Source organism: Trichoderma breve, chromosome 2, assembly GCF_028502605.1.
Source record: "Trichoderma breve strain T069 chromosome 2, whole genome shotgun sequence".
NCBI lineage: Eukaryota > Fungi > Ascomycota > Sordariomycetes > Hypocreales > Hypocreaceae > Trichoderma > Trichoderma breve.
In genome coordinates, this window is record NC_079233.1 from 567,036 (window position 1) to 584,356 (window position 17,321).

Below are 17,321 nucleotides of genomic sequence, written 5' to 3' on the forward strand. Positions count from 1 at the left end.
ATGTCTTACGCCGGGCGATTGTGGGTGGAGTCTTTGAGATCCTATTGCAAAAGTTCGTAAGAAAAGCTCGTAAGCACTGCTATACGATTCAGTAACCTTACGTAGACTATAGCCCGTATCAAGGGTTCATTGAATCATGACGTCTTCGACAATTGTGTTATATTATTTATAAGAATACATGTACACATATGCCGCTACCCCGGATCAAGTTTTACAAAAAATTTGCAGCGCGGGGCCCGAGCTTTATTGAACAAGCTAACACGGCAGGTTGACAAAAATGGTATTGTTTAGGAAATAAATGTAAGTCTTAAAAAGGATTAAATCGTTCGGAGCATACGGTGCAAGTAGTGTTTTAAGCTTGGCTTGATCTGAAAGGAGTCGAAAACATCGTCCAACTGCATCGCATTTTTCCATAATCCCTGTCTAGAAAATGAATCAATCGCAGACTAAGCGGATCTAGTACAACACGAAGTTTAACACGGCTTTATAATCTCCTTCCGTCCTGTCATCTTTGCAAATGGCTCGATTCCCGCTAGATCGTTATACGATGGATACTCGGCGAAATGTCCGCAAGAAGTCGGTCTGGACCTAGATGGCCGCTTATGAACCCACCACTTTCCCCATTTAATTGAGGCTAAAGCAAAGCACTGTCCCAGGGGCTTCTAGAAGACCAAAGGCAGAAAAGAGACATATTTTGTATCCTCTAAGATCCGGACGTGCGATGTTCACCTTCCATCGTCGTGCTGACTGTTCAAGTGGAGGCCTGACTCTATTCCCTTGGGTCAAATAGAATTTCAACGCTTTCAGATTGCATAGCATCGAAACCAGCATATAGTAGCAGAATATTGTCAATATGGATAATAGTGGGTTAATGAATGTTGCCGAGGCAAGTGGTTTGCGGAGAAAACAGATTTACAGCTAAAGTCCAATCCCAGCTCCCCACCGTCCTTATCAATCGCCAAGATATTCCCGATAGAGTCAGTGTGTTGCATATTTGCAGGCTATACAGCAGCCGTCAGTGGTCAGATCGTATATGACATGGGCGAAGGGAAAAGGACTCTTCCAGAAGGTCCACTTGCTTGGCCGTTACGAGTTCCCAATTCGAGGCAGTCTTCTATGATGCGTTTGATGCTTGTATTCGTGGCAAAAGTTTGTAAGCTTAAATACCGAAAGGGAATAATGTCGTCTTGGCCAAAGAGTCGGCGATCTTGGCGATAATCAACCGTCATACTTGTTAGTAGTCTTGATGATGAAAGCGGACCCGCCAAGCTACTCCTGAGAGAACAAGCTCTAAGAAGATCATCCGGGTATATTGGCCGAGGAAGCCGTTAATATAAGCAAAACTTGATCTGCACTCATCATTCTATTAGGAAGGAAACCTCGTGGTTTAATACGCTTACGCCAGGCCTTTGGCGTAATGGTAATACGAATCCTAAAACAGAAGGTACAAGGTGCGACAGCCGGCCATTAAACAATTCGCCGTTGAACTAATCAATCGTAACACTTGGCATATGTAGTAGATCAATACATGTTTTTTTAAGCTTCTATTCCTTAGAACATTTATTATGAAAAATCTCAAATGTTATACTTCTGTAATACTTATGAAATCCTTTAGTTTCAGTGTCTGTTTGTTATGAAATCTTAGTTGATGTTAATAAGTCATAATAAGTCATGTAAAACATCAAGTGTCAGCTGAGTCGCTAAGCCTAAATGCAGATGACCTTCCTACTTAAGTCCTTGTTTGCCATGTTCGCACCCTTGTAAATATTGATCCTTCGTAGACTATTTACCCTTGCACGTCAGTACAAGAGCAATTATTTAGAAATATTTTTCTAGGGGTGCCGAGATTTCACGTGTAAACAAGCAAGAGATAAGTCGTGCATACGTGCATACCTGGTAGGTGTTCATATTTATGTAACCAATACTGAAAAGTCTTTGAGTACCTACCTATAAAACACTTTCTTGTCTCATCTGCCATCTTGGTGATTTAGTTTCTAATCGTTTGTTCGCCATTTGCCCGGCTGAAAATATGGTAAACTTGCCTTACATTGAGAACCCCCCACGCAAACGCCGGAGGCCTGCTGTAGCGTAAGAGTTTCAACACACTCGCGCACTTTCTTCACGCAACTGACAGAATTAGTTGCGTTGAATGTCGCCGACGGAAGGTCAAGTGTGACCGTGCTAAGCCTTGTGGCCCCTGTTATCAATCTGCCTTGACATGTTACTATCGCCCGCCATCCTTCTCGCAAAGCGGCCCTGCTCCCGCGCCCGCTCCCGCGCCCGCACAACAACCACTTCACAGCTCATTCCAGGGTACCAACCTGGCGGGATCTGTTAGTCTGCCGATGGATCAGAGGACTTCTCCAAGCTCTGGATTCAGTGACGAATCAAGGCCAAAGAGCGCTATTCAAGTCGATACACACCGGTCATCATCCAGTGTGGGAACTCAGAACCCATCAAACGTATTGACAAGCAGTGACCCCGACTTTAGTAGCCCTGATCTTCTCTTTTTAGACGCTCAACAAGATGATGGACAGCATTTTATTTCAGTATCTCCACCAGCAGATTCGTCTGCGACGGGTTGCGCGAAACACTTCAAAGAGCATACAATTGCCGGCGTATGTTGACAATTCTAGACCAAGTATCCAGTTTGCTAACGTCTTAAAGCTCGACCGATTAGGACTATTCAGCTCCATGAACGGTCAAATGACTGATCCAACTGGAGAATTTGCAGAAGTCCGGGGTATGCTAGAGAAGTGTTACCACTATGCACGTGGCATCCAATCTATGCGCTCATCCAAGCGAGCACGACTTTCTTCCCTTATAGATGGACCTATCAAACTGCCCCGACGCAGCACTTGTGACAAACTCATGCAAAACTATCTCCGCACGTTTGAGTCTACGATTCGCATACTTCACATTCCTTCGTTCAAAGCGGAATATGAGTCTTACTGGATCAACCCTTGGGGAGTGTCGGATGTGTTTTTGCGCAAGCTGATTCTGGTACTGGCCATTGGCACTTGTTTTATTGGCTACAGCGACGCGTACGATCCTCAGCTCCGGTCTATGGCTTCGACATGGACATACGACGCTCAGGCATGGTTGATGAGGGCTTTTGACGTACGAGGAGTAGACCTGGACATGCTGGAAGTATCTTGTTTATTAATAACTGCGCGCAAAACAGATTTGGTAACTTCACAGTTGGACTGGATTTCGGTAGACTTCCCGCTGAGAATGGCACTGAGACTACAACTGCATAAGGAACCCAGTATTCATTTCCCTCACCTATCGCAACTAGAAGCCGAGAGAAGGAGGCGACTATGGGCGGCCGTGTTGGAGAACTGTTTGCAATCATCACTCGATTCGGGCATTCCGATGTCGATTTCGAACGACGCATTTGATTGTCTGCCACCCGGGAACTTCAACGACGTCGATCTCCTCGAGGAAGGTCATACAGAGCCTGCAACTGAAACGAGCGGCTTCACTGAGAGTACAATGTCCAATTTTTTGATGAAAACAATGCGTTTGAGGATGCGTATTGCGCAGTTTCTGAGTAGCTTGCAGCCAGAACTGAGTTATCATGAGGCACTGAAGCTTAGTGCTGATCTTGAGGCTCTCTGCCGGTCCCAGGAGAAGGACCTTCAACTCTTTACGACAAGAGCTGCGCCAGGTAGCGCAGTGCCGTCTGACTTTCAGAAGAAGCTACACAGCAGTCTTATTCGGCGTTGCCTCTTGGCTCTTCATGGAAGTTTTGCCTCGAAAGCGAAATTCGACCCCTTGTTTTATTTTTCTCATAAAGCCGCAACCGAAACGTCTCTTTTTCTACTCAAATACTTGTTATCAAGCCAGAAGAACAGCCATGCCATGCCAGAGGATGACTTTTCTTTACTCATTATTTCTGGGTCCAGCATCATCATCAGCTTCTTGTGGGAAGCAACAGCTCATGTCTGTGCTGACGTTATCAACAACATTACGGAGAGTCCGTTTCCACTTATCAGCAGTCTCTCACGCAGCGAATTGACACAAACTATCCAATGCGCTATCGATACCGCACGAAGCTGTCTTCGAGCTGGTGACACAGCGGTGGAACCCTTGGTGTTGTTTTCCTGTTCACTAGCACATATAAAATCAGTTTCAGAGGAAAAGCCTATTGATAAGAGCATCATGGATGCAGCCAGGAGTAGTTTATTATTCTGTTATAAGGTTTTAGAGTCTGGATATAGAGAGGAAGGGCAGGACAGTCGCCTGGACATATCCATTGGTCGCCACGGGCTCGAGTTTCCCGATTACGATAGTGGAACTGACTTGTGGGACACTGTAGTCAATGCGCCCATTATGTTATTTGAGTGAGGCTAAAGCTATATGAATATGTAAAAATAGCTCTGATGGTTACATCAGTCTTTCGATATCTTTTTCACGTCCGATCTTAGATTTACTGGTTCGCTTAGATTTTAGGGTCGTATCTCGGGATGTGGGGATTGATGGAATTATTAGATATTTACTAGATTCGTCAAAAGTTTTAATCGCATTTATTCGTTCAGTTTACGCACGATACGCAAAGTATTTTACTTCAAGACGGCATGTGAACTCATATTTATCTTGATATATAACACTTAACTGCATTGACCCCAGCTACCGCAAGCTAATCATCTTCGAAGCCTAACCTCCAGCAAGCTAGCCTGCTCTGAAATATCCGAAGCACCCTCAAAATCCGTGGGATTCCAGACCTTTACAAGCTCCAACTGAGCTTTGGCGAACAGTTCCGCAAATTGCTTCTCTGTGCGCTCCAGTGATCCAAATGAGACCATCATGATCAAGTCGGCAGTTGCAGAAGACAGGGAGGCGTTGGACTCTGGAATCACTGTTTCGTTGATAAGGAGAATTGACTCCGGTGTCATAGCTTCTCTAACTCTTTCCAGAATCTGAACAGCTTGCTTGTCGGGCCAATCATGAAGCACGGTTCGTAGATAGTAGCCCTTGGCGCCCTTGACAGGCTGCTCTTTGAAGAAATCATAGCCTTGAGCTTCAATCCCTGCGGGCAATTCCTTAATATCGTCAATCACTACTGGGAGATCCTGCAGAATGAGCTTTCCAGACAGATTCGGGTATGCCTTCTGGAACGCAGTGATGTCTCCACCTTGGCTTCCGCCAACATCTACAAGCAGAGTTTGATCGGGCTTGACACCACCGAGCTTCTCTTCAACTGGGAAGAAAGTAAACCAGTTTCGGCCTTTTCTGCGATGGGAGATTGTCATGACAGTGTTGAAAGCTTTCTGGTAATAAGGTTTGGAGCCCAAGAATTCGAAATAGTTGTCCTTGGTATTAATGGCAAATTGGAAGGGGCCGTCATAAACATCATGTGGGCTTTTCCATCCCTTCTCCGCAAAGTACTCAGGGAGCTGTGATGCAATGACGAGAAAATGAGTGCTATAGATGCAACGTTTAGCATGTATTTAATCTGACGAACAGTTGAACCGACTTACATGTGAATAACGGCTGCTGAAAGGGGCGATGATGAGACGTAGGAACCAGACAGCGGTGTTGCAACGAACCGACCGGGCTCTGGCTCTTTGAAAACATTCATAGCAGTCAAAAATCGAACAAAGCGTGCTGAAAAAAATTAGTTCCGATTATTCATTGAAGTGCACAGAAGATTGTATATCCACTTACTAACTAGCAACTCATCAACGCCTGTGTCTTTTGCCAGCTGCTTGACGGTGATATTGTCTTGAGGCTGCTTTGCAGCAGCATCGAATAGTCCTGAATCAACTGCAAGGCGAATAGCGATGGCTTGGTGACCCTACGTATGTGTCAGCTTCATTGCTTGTAATTACCCCTTTACAATCCACATACGGAGAAAACGACTCTTATCGTTGTCTCAAACGGAGTCTCATATGAAGCCCTCAGTTTATCAACCGCGGCCAACAGTTGCTTCCTTTCACCGTCGTCAACACCAGCTGCACCCTGCTGGGCGGCCGCGTTGACTTGAGCGATAAGCTCTTTCACATTAACGTTCGCCATTTCTGTATCACTAAGGCAAATGGTAGTTTAGGGTAAAGACGAGCAAACGACTATAACGCGGAGGTTTCTTGCAATACACTATTTAATGAACCTTCAATACTAGATAAAGAATTGCTCCCAAAATTTTCTGCTTCTGTAACCCCGAGCTGCCTCTACTTTTGGTGGCCGTGAAACGAAATCTCCGGCATCATCATCGATTGCTTAGCCACGGTGGGAGCAAGTTGCGTAGTAATCCGTTGTGTCCGAAGCACGGCCTGATCAACCGGGAATTCTAAGAATATGGCCGAGACATGGACATTTCACTGCCGGCATTTTCAATGACAGTCCGGGGTATACACACTAAGCCAAACCAGGCATACGGGAGCGATCCCATGCATACGAGTACTTGATTAAGCAGGTATTATAAAGAGCAGAGCTAAGAGTAAAAATTATATAATATTTCTGACAACAATATGCTAACATATGATTAATTAAAATTATCAATTGAAATCTGTATCATTATTATTTGTTATGTCACATATGGAGTCGGCACTCGGTACTCCGTAGACACATCCTTGTTATGCGTTGTCAGAAGTCCCCGAATCCTTCGGTGATAAGCTTGGACAACTAGGGAAAGCAAAAGTCAGCCCGGGCCACCAATATGCATGTCAAGCGCAGGTTGATCCAGTAGGCCATTGGTGGAATAACAGTATGGACGGTGAATACGGTAATCATGCAGTGGCGCATGTTTCCAAACATTGCCGAGACGCAGGCACTGATCCACAGCCATTACGTACTGTATCAAAGTGGATGTAAGTGTTCTAGACGGCGATATCAGATGAATTACGAACTTCTCGATGCAGATAGGTGCCACGGCATAGGACGATCCTTGATTTAAAGCTGACATCCAAGCTAGAAAAATTGACAAAAACAAGAACAAAGTCGTCTGATTGCCAAACAAAATGTGTCAGGCCATTATGTTGAATATCCCGTATTTGGCCCTTGACCCGGAATATTGTGCCCCAGGGAGCCTTTCTGCAGGCGGACTGGCTTAGAGTAAAATGTGTGACTGGGAATCTGAAGACAATAGAGACATAATGACATAGGCCGCGAGATTGTTATAAGAGATGCAAGGGAATGTAATATTCACTGATATGTTCATTACTAAGGACTCTATATTTACCTTGGACTGTAGAGATTGGCTTCTTCGTTAAAGAACAAAACTCGAGCTTAATAAAATGGCTGCTCCATCGGGAGATGCTTCATCCCCGAAGCAAGTTCACATCCTGATCGTTGGTGCAGGCCTCACGGGCCTTATTCTAGCTCAAGCTATACGAAACTTCAATCAATCCGAAAAGAGCACTCAATCAGGTGTCAAGTACAGCTATTCCATATTTGAGCGAGACGACCATGCATTCGCACGTGGCGGTGGGTGGAGTCTGACGATTCACTGGGCTCTGACGGATTTGCGGAACGTTCTCCCGCATGATATCATATCTCGTTTCGAGGACTGCTTGGTCAATCCCGAGGCTGCAGAGAAGGGAATACCTGGTAATTTCCAATATCTGAACCTCAAGACTGGGGCAAGGCAGGAGGCATGGCCAATACCACTTGGTGCGGCTTCGAGAGTATCAAGAGAGAAATTGTTAGCCCTTTTGATGGAAGGACTTGATATCAAGGTATGGCATATACTTTTCGTGATTGAGTGTTAGTCTTAATAATTTGTCAGTGGTCAAAAGCTTTGGACACGATCAGCTACCCTTCATCAACAACAGTTACAGCCCGGTTCACCGACGGAACCAGCGAAACAGGCAACCTGATCGTTGGTTGCGATGGATCAAGATCCGCAGTTAGACGCAACCTTTGCCCGACTACGCATCAAAATAACCGACTTCCGGTTCGCCTAATAGGCATGCGTGTCGAGTTCCCGGTCGAAAGGGTCCAGGTTTGTAAAGAGATTGACGTACACTTCTTCCAAGGTGGTGATCCCGCCACCAATGTCTACTTTTGGTTCTCCTTTATCCACCTGCCACGACCGACGGACGATCTCAAAGTTGCTACATGTCAGATTATGCTAAGTTGGCCGTATCGAGCCGGCTTTCTGGGCCGAGCCGAGCCAACTGACATGCCCACTACAAATGGGGAGCGTCTGGCATGGCTTCGATCTTTGGCTAGTGATTGGGCAGAGCCATTCCGTGGGATTGCTAACGACATTCCGGATGATACGGAACTCCGGGAAATTGTCCTAGAAGACTGGCCGCCCCAACCAAACGGCTGGGATAACCATAATGGCACGGTAACTCTCGTGGGAGACGCAGCTCACGGCATGACCATGTTCCGAGGCGAAGCGGCGAACCATGGCGTGATTGACGTGTCTGTCCTGACCAAGCTCTTGTTCAGCGACGATGTCTGTCAGCAAAAGGAGAATGCGTTGAGTTTAGCCGTCCAAGCTTACGAAGACGAAATGATTGAGCGAACTCGCCCTGCGGTTCTCAAATCGAGACAGGCATGCATCGATGCAAACAACTACGAGTCTGTAAATGCTCAAAGCCCATTGATTGCAAAGCGAGTTGTCAGGGATTAAGTTTTATTATAAAATTCGACATCTTATGTATTGGAATATGTGATAGCCAAGGATGTTCAAGGGGGAAACGTTGTCAGGTTACATGTAGGGGTCAGGGATGCTTTAGGGATTCTGATTGTAATAGACTGCGTTTTTACTTATGTACCAGTGACAATCAAGCTACATGTGCTTTTCTCCTTTGGCAAGACGAAGTAACCCTGTGACAAACCGTGTGCCCAAGGGGTTTATAAGAGGATTCCATCACTGGACAAGATGAAGTAATATTCTTGATAATAATAGATTATATATAATTAGGTTATATTTGCGTTCATAGTACTTGGCTAATAATATCTCATAGTACAAACAAGAGTCTGCCTGGCAACCTTGCCCTACCTCTTGTTTATGAGTGTTTTCGCTAGTTCCCTATTCAATAAAAAGAGAACAACTTATTGAAGTGTAATAGTAACTTGTACTGTCGTTAAAACAATTGGTCATATCTCTTCATCTTCTACTAGTTTATGTAGTTTATATATAGAATACACTACTGACTCGTCCCTCCTTTTCGGCAGACTCAACAATCTCAGTTCGGACTGAAAGTAACTGCAGCTGGTGTTGCTGCCAGAACTTCATCTTTTGGAGTCTCTAACGAGAATTTGTTCAAAACAGCAATGATAGTCAGCTTGAAAGTAATATCAGCGACGTGCTTTCCCAGGCATCTGCCAGAAGCACCACCAGCACCAAACTTCATGAATCCATATCGACATTTGCTTTGTGGGATCTCTTTGAACCGCTCCGGTCGAAATTCCTGACCATCAGCGCCCCAGGTTACTGCTTCTTTATTGAGTCTCCCTGAATCAATCACGACAGCCGTGTTTGCAGGTACTTGATAACCACCAATAGTCTTTGCCACAGCTGTGCATTCGGGAAGAGAGAACCCTGCAATGATTAGAAAGATGACAAGATGTGAAAGTATCTTGACTCACAGAATGCGGGCGTGTGTCTCATGCTCTCCATGACTAGAAAATTGAGCAAAGAATCCGTCTTCGCGACATACTTGGCCAGATCAGAATCTTTGGCGGCCGTTTGAGAAATGACTTCTGATCGTAAAGACTGCTGGAATGATTGATCTTCCGCCAAGCGCGTGAATAGTGTTTTCAAAACGGCTGCACTAATTTCGACGTTGGTGTATAGAATTTCATCGACAGTGTGTAGAAACTGAGGTATGTAAGCAATCAGGCTTAAATAGATGATTTAACACATACCTCTAGTTCTTCCAACTCCTTGTTTTGATCAACTCCACGGTAAATTCGCTCAAGAGGGCAGTTGAGGTTTTGCTGTTCATATAGCTTGTGAGCGAGTGATACACCATAGACAGGAGGATGCGTACCTTTCTGGCCAGTGCAACTGCATCCAGGTTGAACTTCTTCCATTTTCGGTTATACTCATCCATACGTCTAGATGCTTTGCTTGGCAATAGGTTCCAGAACTTTGAAGTCAAACGCTGGTTTAGCAGCACATCATGCAAGATTTCCTCGTGCAATGAATTCATCTCAAGTAACTTCGAAAAGAACTAATGAAAGTGATGTATTAGTATCACCTCAGAATCAAGAAAGTTATAACGGTGAACTTACCTCTTCATTAAAAACCTGGCCATACAACTGCTGGGATACAATTTTGAAAGGCAGGAATTTGCCAACACTCTGCACATCAGTAGTGAATGATTTGCCCGCTGCTGGTTTTGATGATGGAGCTGCGTGTTTAACGAGCTGGTCGGCCCATTGATTCACGAGATCAAGAGTTCGTGGCATAGCCGCGACAGTGACCCGAAAAGCAAATTCTGGATCAAAATATTTTCGGATTATTTTCCAACGCTCTCCTGCTTGAACACCGACAGCATGGCCCAAAATTCTTTATGAAAAAGCAAATTAGCAAACGGAAGTTCACCGTCTCATACCGAAGCAAGCTTACCTTCCAAAATATGCGCCCATGTTGAGATTGGCTGGCTTTGGGTGATCTGATGACTAAATTAGTTGTAGTTGATACACTGGTAGAAAGTTTCATACGCTGAGTGTCATTCTTGTAAAAGTCTTTCAAGTGATCCGGTTGTGTAATGACAAGCTCCCTGGACTGGCCATTGTGAATCACGTATGGTGCATCACCAGCCAATTCTCTACCCTGTCTGGATAACTCTGCGCTGTGAAGTACATAATTTAGCTTAATTAAATCTTTAGGCACCACGATTGCGCCATATGAAAGAGTTTTCATACCTGAGCGCAAACTTCATTACGCGAGCATTGGTCTTGAGTTCCTTGATCGGTTTGCCATCTTTATCTCTAATTACACTGGACTATCGACGAGTGAGTAGTCATTCTCTCAGTTGGGCTCATGCTTAACATACTCGTCGAAGGAAAATTAAATGTACAATAGATGCAAAAATGATAAGAAGTACGCTTGATGAATATTTTTGTTCAGTGAAAAGGCCAGCAACATCAAGGCCTTGAGCCCAAGTGGCGTTTACCATGGTTGCTTGAGCATCAACCAAATCAAACAAACCTAAAACACAAAGGGATTGTTCTATTAGGATAGCAAAGGCAGCAAGTGGGAGAACATACCAAGAAATTGTAACATGAATCTCACCCGGGGTTAATGATTACCCCAGCTCGTCGAATTTTCCGTGATTCACGCCTGTCATGCATATCGACCGGGGTCAATTCCCGGACCCTGCAAGGGCGAAGCAGCCACATGGCAAATTCCCGTCCAGGGCCGTTTTAGAGCCCGCTGAATGACATACAGCAAGCCGTCATCTGTAGTTGCATCGATAAATACGTGCTGTTAAATGAAAATGGAAATGAAAATGGGAGATGTTAGTTAGTAGCCGTTCAACAGTGGCACAATATTGACAATGACCATTATCATCCCGGGCAGTCAGCGAGCACTAAAGGTTACCGGCCCTGGGCAATTCCAGGTGTCATCGGCCAATGCGATCCCCACTGTCGCCGATGATGAAGTTTTGGTGAAAGTCGTGGCTGTGGCTATCAATCCTATAGATGGGAAATCGGCCGAGCTCTCACCCACCGCAGGGGCAACTTCAGGATGCGATTTTGCTGGCTCTGTGGTGCAGCTCGGAAGTAACATCACCAAGCCGCTGAAGTTGGGAGACAGAGTCTGCGCCTGTATCTTTGGAAACAACCCAGAGCGCCTGGACAATGGGGCGTTCTCAGAGTTTGTCGCCGTGCCAGCGGACCTGGTGCTCAAGATTCCTGATTCAATGTCCTACCAAACGGCAGCGACTCTTGGAGTAGCGGTTGCAACTGTAGGAATGGCGCTTTACTACTCTCTCAAACTGCCATCGCCTTTATCCCTAAAGAGCGAATCCAGATATTTTCTGGTATACGGAGCGAGTACAGCAATGGGAACTATGGCTATCCAGATGGCTGTGATGTAAGTGGTCTCAGATTTTGCTTCACCGCGGCACTCTAACACCAATTCAAGGTCCGGTTTCTCACCCATAGCCATATGTTCTCCTCGGAACTACGATCTAGTCAAGTCGCTCGGCGCTGTCGCTACTTTTGACTACCATTCGCCCTCGTGTGGCAGCGAAATTCACGATTTCACAAATGATACGCTGGTTTACGCTCTCGATTGCATCGCTGACACATCATCAATGACTATCTGCTATAAAGCCATTGGATCTGCAGGTGGACACTATCTGAGCTTGGATCCGTTCCCTATCCGTTGCCACACTCGGAGGAGTATCAAGCCAAACTGGATAAGCACGTTGACCATGTTTAACCAGGCAGTCAATTGGCAAATTGGGTATCGTAAGGAAGCGAAACCAAAGGACCGGGCGTTTGGACATGAATGGTTTAAAACAGCGCAGGAGTTATTAGACAATGGTCATGTCAAGCCTCATCCTTTCAGGGAGATGACTGGCGGGCTTGATGGCATTGTCGACGGAATAGCACAAGTACGTAAGTCGGAAGTTTCAGCAACGAAGCTGGTATATACAATTTGACTTTAAGACGTAAATTTTGAGCAATATTCTATAAATTTGATCATTATTGGACATTTAATTAGTCTGCAAATGAATTTTGAGCCCTGGTTCCACCACGGCACTCTCAATAAATGTTAAACAACGCAATAAGTCGTATTCTGATCGACCGTTACATCTGTTATTGGTCGTTCGATCTGGCAAAGCATGAAATAACCATCAGGGTAGCCAACCCGCAGATCAATATCCGAAAAGAGAAGATCAAGCAGGACATAACAACAAGACCCCATGACGATAAACGATGTAGGTGCAGTATGGGTAGTATTCTTCAAAGCCAAGAATGGTTCGATAGATCAAAGCAACCGAGATATACGGAGTAGGAGCGTGGTTCTAGTCCGGGTGCCTGGCAAAATTCCGTCCGTAGGCCGTGCCCGGGACGGGAAATTCAGATCCTTCTCCACAACTGCTCTGCTTAAACATAAATTCTGGGGTTATTCATCAGCCTATTGGCGACTTTGCGACTAGATCTCTATTGATACAAGATCAAGATGGCCATCGAAACTCTTCCTTCTGATACTGTTCTTGTCGTTGGAGGCGGACCCGTGGGGTTGCTGCTGGTGAAAACATTGGCCCATCATGGAGTCAAAAGCGTGTTGCTTGAGCGACACTACACAACAACTACCTGGCCAAAAATGGACCTCACCAACTCTCGCTCCATGGAAATTTTCCGAAGTCTAGGTATGGCAGAAGAGCTTCGAAAGTTGGCCGTGCCTGCGAAATTTCCGTTCGCTTGTCTCTTCTCCACGGGCCTTAACGACGAGAAGGCGGCATCATCGTGGGATCTACCGAGCGCAGAGAAACTCAATGAGCAAATTTTGACTCAAAATGATGGATCACTTCCCTTGGAACCCTGGATGCGAATTTCACAGGTAATTTTTGAGTCATGGTTAAAGAATATCTGCGTTGAGGATCCGCTGGTGGACATTCGTTCTGGGTGGAAGGCGACAAGCGCCAAAGAAAATGACGATGGTGTCGAAGTGACAGCCATTGACGCAAAAACGGGCGAAGAAACGACATTTCATAGCAGGTATGCAGTTGGATGTGACGGCGCGAATAGCGTCGTAAGGGAAAGCTTGGGAATTAAACTCGATGGCGGGCCTCTGTAAGTGAGAATGACCTCAACATCTAATCCTAAGCACTAATCGCTTAATAGTCCTGGTCGCGCTCTTTTGGTTCATTTCAAGTCCCGCGATTTGACTCGCCTACAGAAGCAGGGACAGTTTTGGCATATCTTCTTCCCGAAAACGGTAGAGGAAGGCGGTTCGATGAAAGGCGCTATCATTGCGCAGGATGAGATCGACACTTGGACAATTCACAGATTTCTTTCCGCCGACTTTGACGACTCTCAACTTTCTTCTGAAGATGCAGTTTACAGCACTCTTGGTGGTGCTGGTGAGCCCTTTCCAATCAAGATCGATGAAGTACTTGTACGATCAACGTGGAATCCCAGCGTGGCAATTGCTCAGGGTTTCATGGGTCCAAAGCAGCGAATTTTCCTAGCTGGAGATGCTTGCCACCAAATGCCACCCACCGGAGGTTATGGCATGAACACAGGTATTGCTGAAGCATTTGATCTCGGCTGGAAGCTCGCTGCGGCTGTTAATGGTTGGGCTGGTCCACATCTTCTCGCTACCTACGAGCAAGAACGCCGTGCTGTCGCGTTGCTAGCATTACAAACTGCTAAAGGCCATATAGGAAGACTAATGGCAATGCCAAAGGCCGTCGAATTTTCAGGTAAAACACTACAAGCTGGCGGAGAAGAGGCAAGCGCCATGCTTGGTCGCGTTCACGAGTATGTTCAAGCAAACGACGCTCACAACAAGAGTCTGGGTGTAGAGCTGGGCTACAGATACACTTCCAGTATTTGTTTGCCAGACCAAGCACAAGATGAGCTTCCATCCCCTCCGGAATTTGATCCAAGGCATTATATACCCACAACTGTCTCTGGCTACCGAGCGCCCCACGTGTTTCTTCAAGACAAGACGCCAATTTTCGATCACTATGGTAAAGATTTTACCCTGATCGCGTTTAAGAACAGCCAGCAACATTTACAAGCTATCGATTGGTTTACACAGTCTGCCGAACGGCTCAAGGTTCCGCTTCGCATCTCATCGCTTGATGGAGAGACAGCAGCGCATAGCATCTGGTCAGCAGATCTTGTCCTGGTGCGCCCAGATGGATTTGTTTCTTGGCGTGGGAATTCGCTGGATAAACTTGACACTGCCCATGAAGTTATCGCCAAAGCTACAGGACATGATTAAGATATGGCGATAGGTCAGTGTTTGGTACAGGGTAGTTATGGAAAACTCGCAACTGTAGGCAAATCTTTTGAAGTATTAGATATAAAGCCTCCTATAAATCTCAAAGTCATATGGTGCTATTGGAGCAAGAATAATTGCCCTGGTTATCCCATTTTTACCAAGACAGTCTTGCTCTTCTTTTGTTATCGTCCTTGATGTCTGTAGCCCACATAAACACTTGCCCCTGTAGCTCACCCAGCTAATCAATCTCACAAAGCTGCATGCACATTATGCTCACTTTCTATATAAGTCTCATGATCAAAGTAATAATCTTCCCTTGAGATTTAGAATTTTCAATGTATAAGATTTATTTTTAAAGACGCGCTGACATATGCGCCAAAGATATCAATTTACGCTCATAAGGTTACATATCATTTGCCAGTTCGCTACATCTTCAGCTATACTCAAGCCCTGTAAAGAGCAATCTTGACTCCCGTCTTGCTTGAAGGACCGACTCGCATAACTCCAACATAAGGGCTCGGGTCGCGAGATTCGATTCTGGCATACCTCCGTGCTATCCGTGCAATAACATAACTTGCCTCGGCCGTAACCAGCATTTGTGCTGGGCATCTTCGAGGGCCTCCACCGAATGGAACAAAGTTCCACATGGGACGCAATTCTCGCCATCGGTCAGGGTTGAATTCCAGCACATCATCGCCCCAGATCTCGGGATCTCTGTGGAGCACGTTCTTGTTGACTTGCACGACATCACCTTTGCGGACGTAAATTGGCTGTTTCCCGTCTGGTCCGCCGCCTGTTGGCAGAACTGTATCTTCGAGACACTTGCGAACCTGTGTTACGCCATTCGGGTATAGTCGGTGTGCTTGTTGACGTCAGCTCCCCCCTTACAAAATATCATGTTGACCATTCAGTGACTTACTTTCATTGAGAATACCGTTCAGATACTTCATTCCTCTCAACGCCTCAAACGTCAATTCCCCATCTCCATAAGCGAGGACCTCTTCACGGCATTTCGCATAGATGTCTGGGTGACGTGCCAAGTTCCAGATAATGTGGCTAATGAAGATCGATGTAGTGTCGTTATTGGGAACAAAGATCAGGCACATCTGCGAACGGAGCTCCTCTCGGTCTTTGAGATTGCGAGCCATCCACCAGAGCAAGTCTGTGCGCTCATCCTTGACATCCACGCCTTTAGATTTGAGTTCATCAATCTGTTCCATCTCCTGATAAGTTTTGGTGATGTGGCTATCGACATATTTGTGTACGACTGAAACAGCATCCAGCCAATTCTGGTGTTTGAACAGGAAAAGATACTTGTACCATTGTAAGCGGAGACGCAATCCTCTCAAGACGTCAACCATGGCCCAGCAAATTTGAGCGCGGTCTGGATAGACCAATGAATCGAGTGACTCTCCGAATAGAAGAAAAGTTACGACATCTAAGAACTGCTATCGATTAGCATTTTCGCATTTGTGTGCATGGCGTCTATACTGACCCATCGTTGGATTAGAGGCTGGACATCAACAGTCACACCGTCGTCTTCAGGAAGAAGCGAAAAAAGGCGATCGACGTGCTTTTCTAGTCTTTTCGTGTCGGTGTATTTCTCTCGCATAAAGAACGGCTTAATCAAGAACCGAGCAAACTCCCATTCCTTTCCATCCACAGTATTCACGCCAATATCGGCAAACGGGTGCGTCGCCTTGTTGTTTCGTCGCATTGGGCCCACGCCAAAGCTCTTCCATGTGAAGGCTGACATGCTCTTCATGTTCTCTGGTTCGATGGTCCAAATAAAGCGAGTGCCAACAAAGTTGACGAGAAATGTCTTTGGCCGGTTCTTGTGTACCCAGTTAAGCCAATCCAGGAAGTAATGGTTTTTCAGTGACTTGGCCATTCCGAGCACAACATCGAGACCAAAGAAGGGATCCCAATGAGGATAGTTTGGAATCTCTCCACATTGCTTCGCTCTTCTCTTCCGATCCCACTGAATTTTTTCGACGATGCCTCTGAACAGCCAAAACGCGACCGCTCCAATGAGCAGGTTAACTCCCCATGATTGCAGAGCCATTGTGATGAACCGTTACAAACTGTGTTGAGCAGAGTGTAACCAACCCGACAAAAAAGTCAATCACTGAAACAAATCATAGGATCAATTGATTCTGATTTTATGGCTATACATCAATTATTTTGAGAATACATGCCTGGTGGCCATCCAATCAGCAGCAACTCCGGGCACGGCTAATCGCCCGGGGATTTCAGGGAAATCGCTGTACAAATCCAGAAGTTGCTATTCGTCACGCAGCTTATCTCCGTCCCGGGATATTCACCACTCACTGTCGCAACCAGGATTGTAATATCCCGGACCTTGCCACATGGGTTACGCAAATCATCTAAAAACGATTTCATTCTTGTTTTTCGATTGTCAAGGAGATCAAAATGCCGAAGCCTG

The 17,321-nt window shown here is 45.7% G+C and overlaps 7 protein-coding genes across 7 annotated transcripts; 4 read left to right on the forward strand and 3 right to left on the reverse strand.

The window, feature by feature from the left end:
- Positions 1–2,029: 2,029 nt before the first annotated feature.
- Positions 2,030–4,350, forward strand: T069G_02445 (fungal specific transcription factor domain-containing protein; the record flags this gene model as incomplete). Its single annotated transcript, XM_056169655.1, has 3 exons — positions 2,030–2,088; positions 2,135–2,438; positions 2,515–4,350. The coding sequence occupies 3 exons, from the start codon at positions 2,030–2,032 to the stop codon at positions 4,348–4,350; spliced, it is 2,199 nt and encodes a 732-aa protein (XP_056030547.1).
- A 296-nt stretch (positions 4,351–4,646) lies between these two features.
- On the reverse strand, positions 4,647–6,021 carry T069G_02446 (o-methyltransferase domain-containing protein; the record flags this gene model as incomplete). The annotated part of the gene is made up of 4 exons (XM_056169656.1): positions 4,647–5,427; positions 5,484–5,610; positions 5,671–5,800; positions 5,854–6,021. The coding sequence occupies 4 exons, from the start codon at positions 6,019–6,021 to the stop codon at positions 4,647–4,649; spliced, it is 1,206 nt and encodes a 401-aa protein (XP_056030548.1).
- Positions 6,022–7,238: 1,217 nt separating this feature from the next.
- On the forward strand, positions 7,239–8,584 carry T069G_02447 (uncharacterized protein; the record flags this gene model as incomplete). The annotated part of the gene is made up of 2 exons (XM_056169657.1): positions 7,239–7,679; positions 7,730–8,584. 2 exons carry the CDS (start codon positions 7,239–7,241, stop codon positions 8,582–8,584), a joined length of 1,296 nt encoding a protein of 431 aa, XP_056030549.1.
- Positions 8,585–9,143: 559 nt separating this feature from the next.
- Positions 9,144–11,084, reverse strand: T069G_02448 (cytochrome p450 domain-containing protein; the record flags this gene model as incomplete). Its single annotated transcript, XM_056169658.1, has 9 exons — positions 9,144–9,499; positions 9,547–9,778; positions 9,826–9,897; positions 9,951–10,133; positions 10,195–10,471; positions 10,532–10,577; positions 10,627–10,757; positions 10,831–10,910; positions 10,962–11,084. The coding sequence occupies 9 exons, from the start codon at positions 11,082–11,084 to the stop codon at positions 9,144–9,146; spliced, it is 1,500 nt and encodes a 499-aa protein (XP_056030550.1).
- A 381-nt stretch (positions 11,085–11,465) lies between these two features.
- T069G_02449 (zinc-binding dehydrogenase domain-containing protein) lies at positions 11,466–12,578 on the forward strand (the record flags this gene model as incomplete). The annotated part of the gene is made up of 2 exons (XM_056169659.1): positions 11,466–12,004; positions 12,056–12,578. 2 exons carry the CDS (start codon positions 11,466–11,468, stop codon positions 12,576–12,578), a joined length of 1,062 nt encoding a protein of 353 aa, XP_056030551.1.
- Positions 12,579–13,102: 524 nt separating this feature from the next.
- Positions 13,103–14,875, forward strand: T069G_02450 (FAD binding domain-containing protein; the record flags this gene model as incomplete). Its single annotated transcript, XM_056169660.1, has 4 exons — positions 13,103–13,483; positions 13,523–13,716; positions 13,768–14,219; positions 14,310–14,875. 4 exons carry the CDS (start codon positions 13,103–13,105, stop codon positions 14,873–14,875), a joined length of 1,593 nt encoding a protein of 530 aa, XP_056030552.1.
- A 443-nt stretch (positions 14,876–15,318) lies between these two features.
- Positions 15,319–16,940, reverse strand: T069G_02451 (cytochrome p450 domain-containing protein; the record flags this gene model as incomplete). Its single annotated transcript, XM_056169661.1, has 3 exons — positions 15,319–15,737; positions 15,795–16,320; positions 16,371–16,940. The coding sequence occupies 3 exons, from the start codon at positions 16,938–16,940 to the stop codon at positions 15,319–15,321; spliced, it is 1,515 nt and encodes a 504-aa protein (XP_056030553.1).
- Between the last annotated feature and the right edge of the window lie 381 nt (positions 16,941–17,321).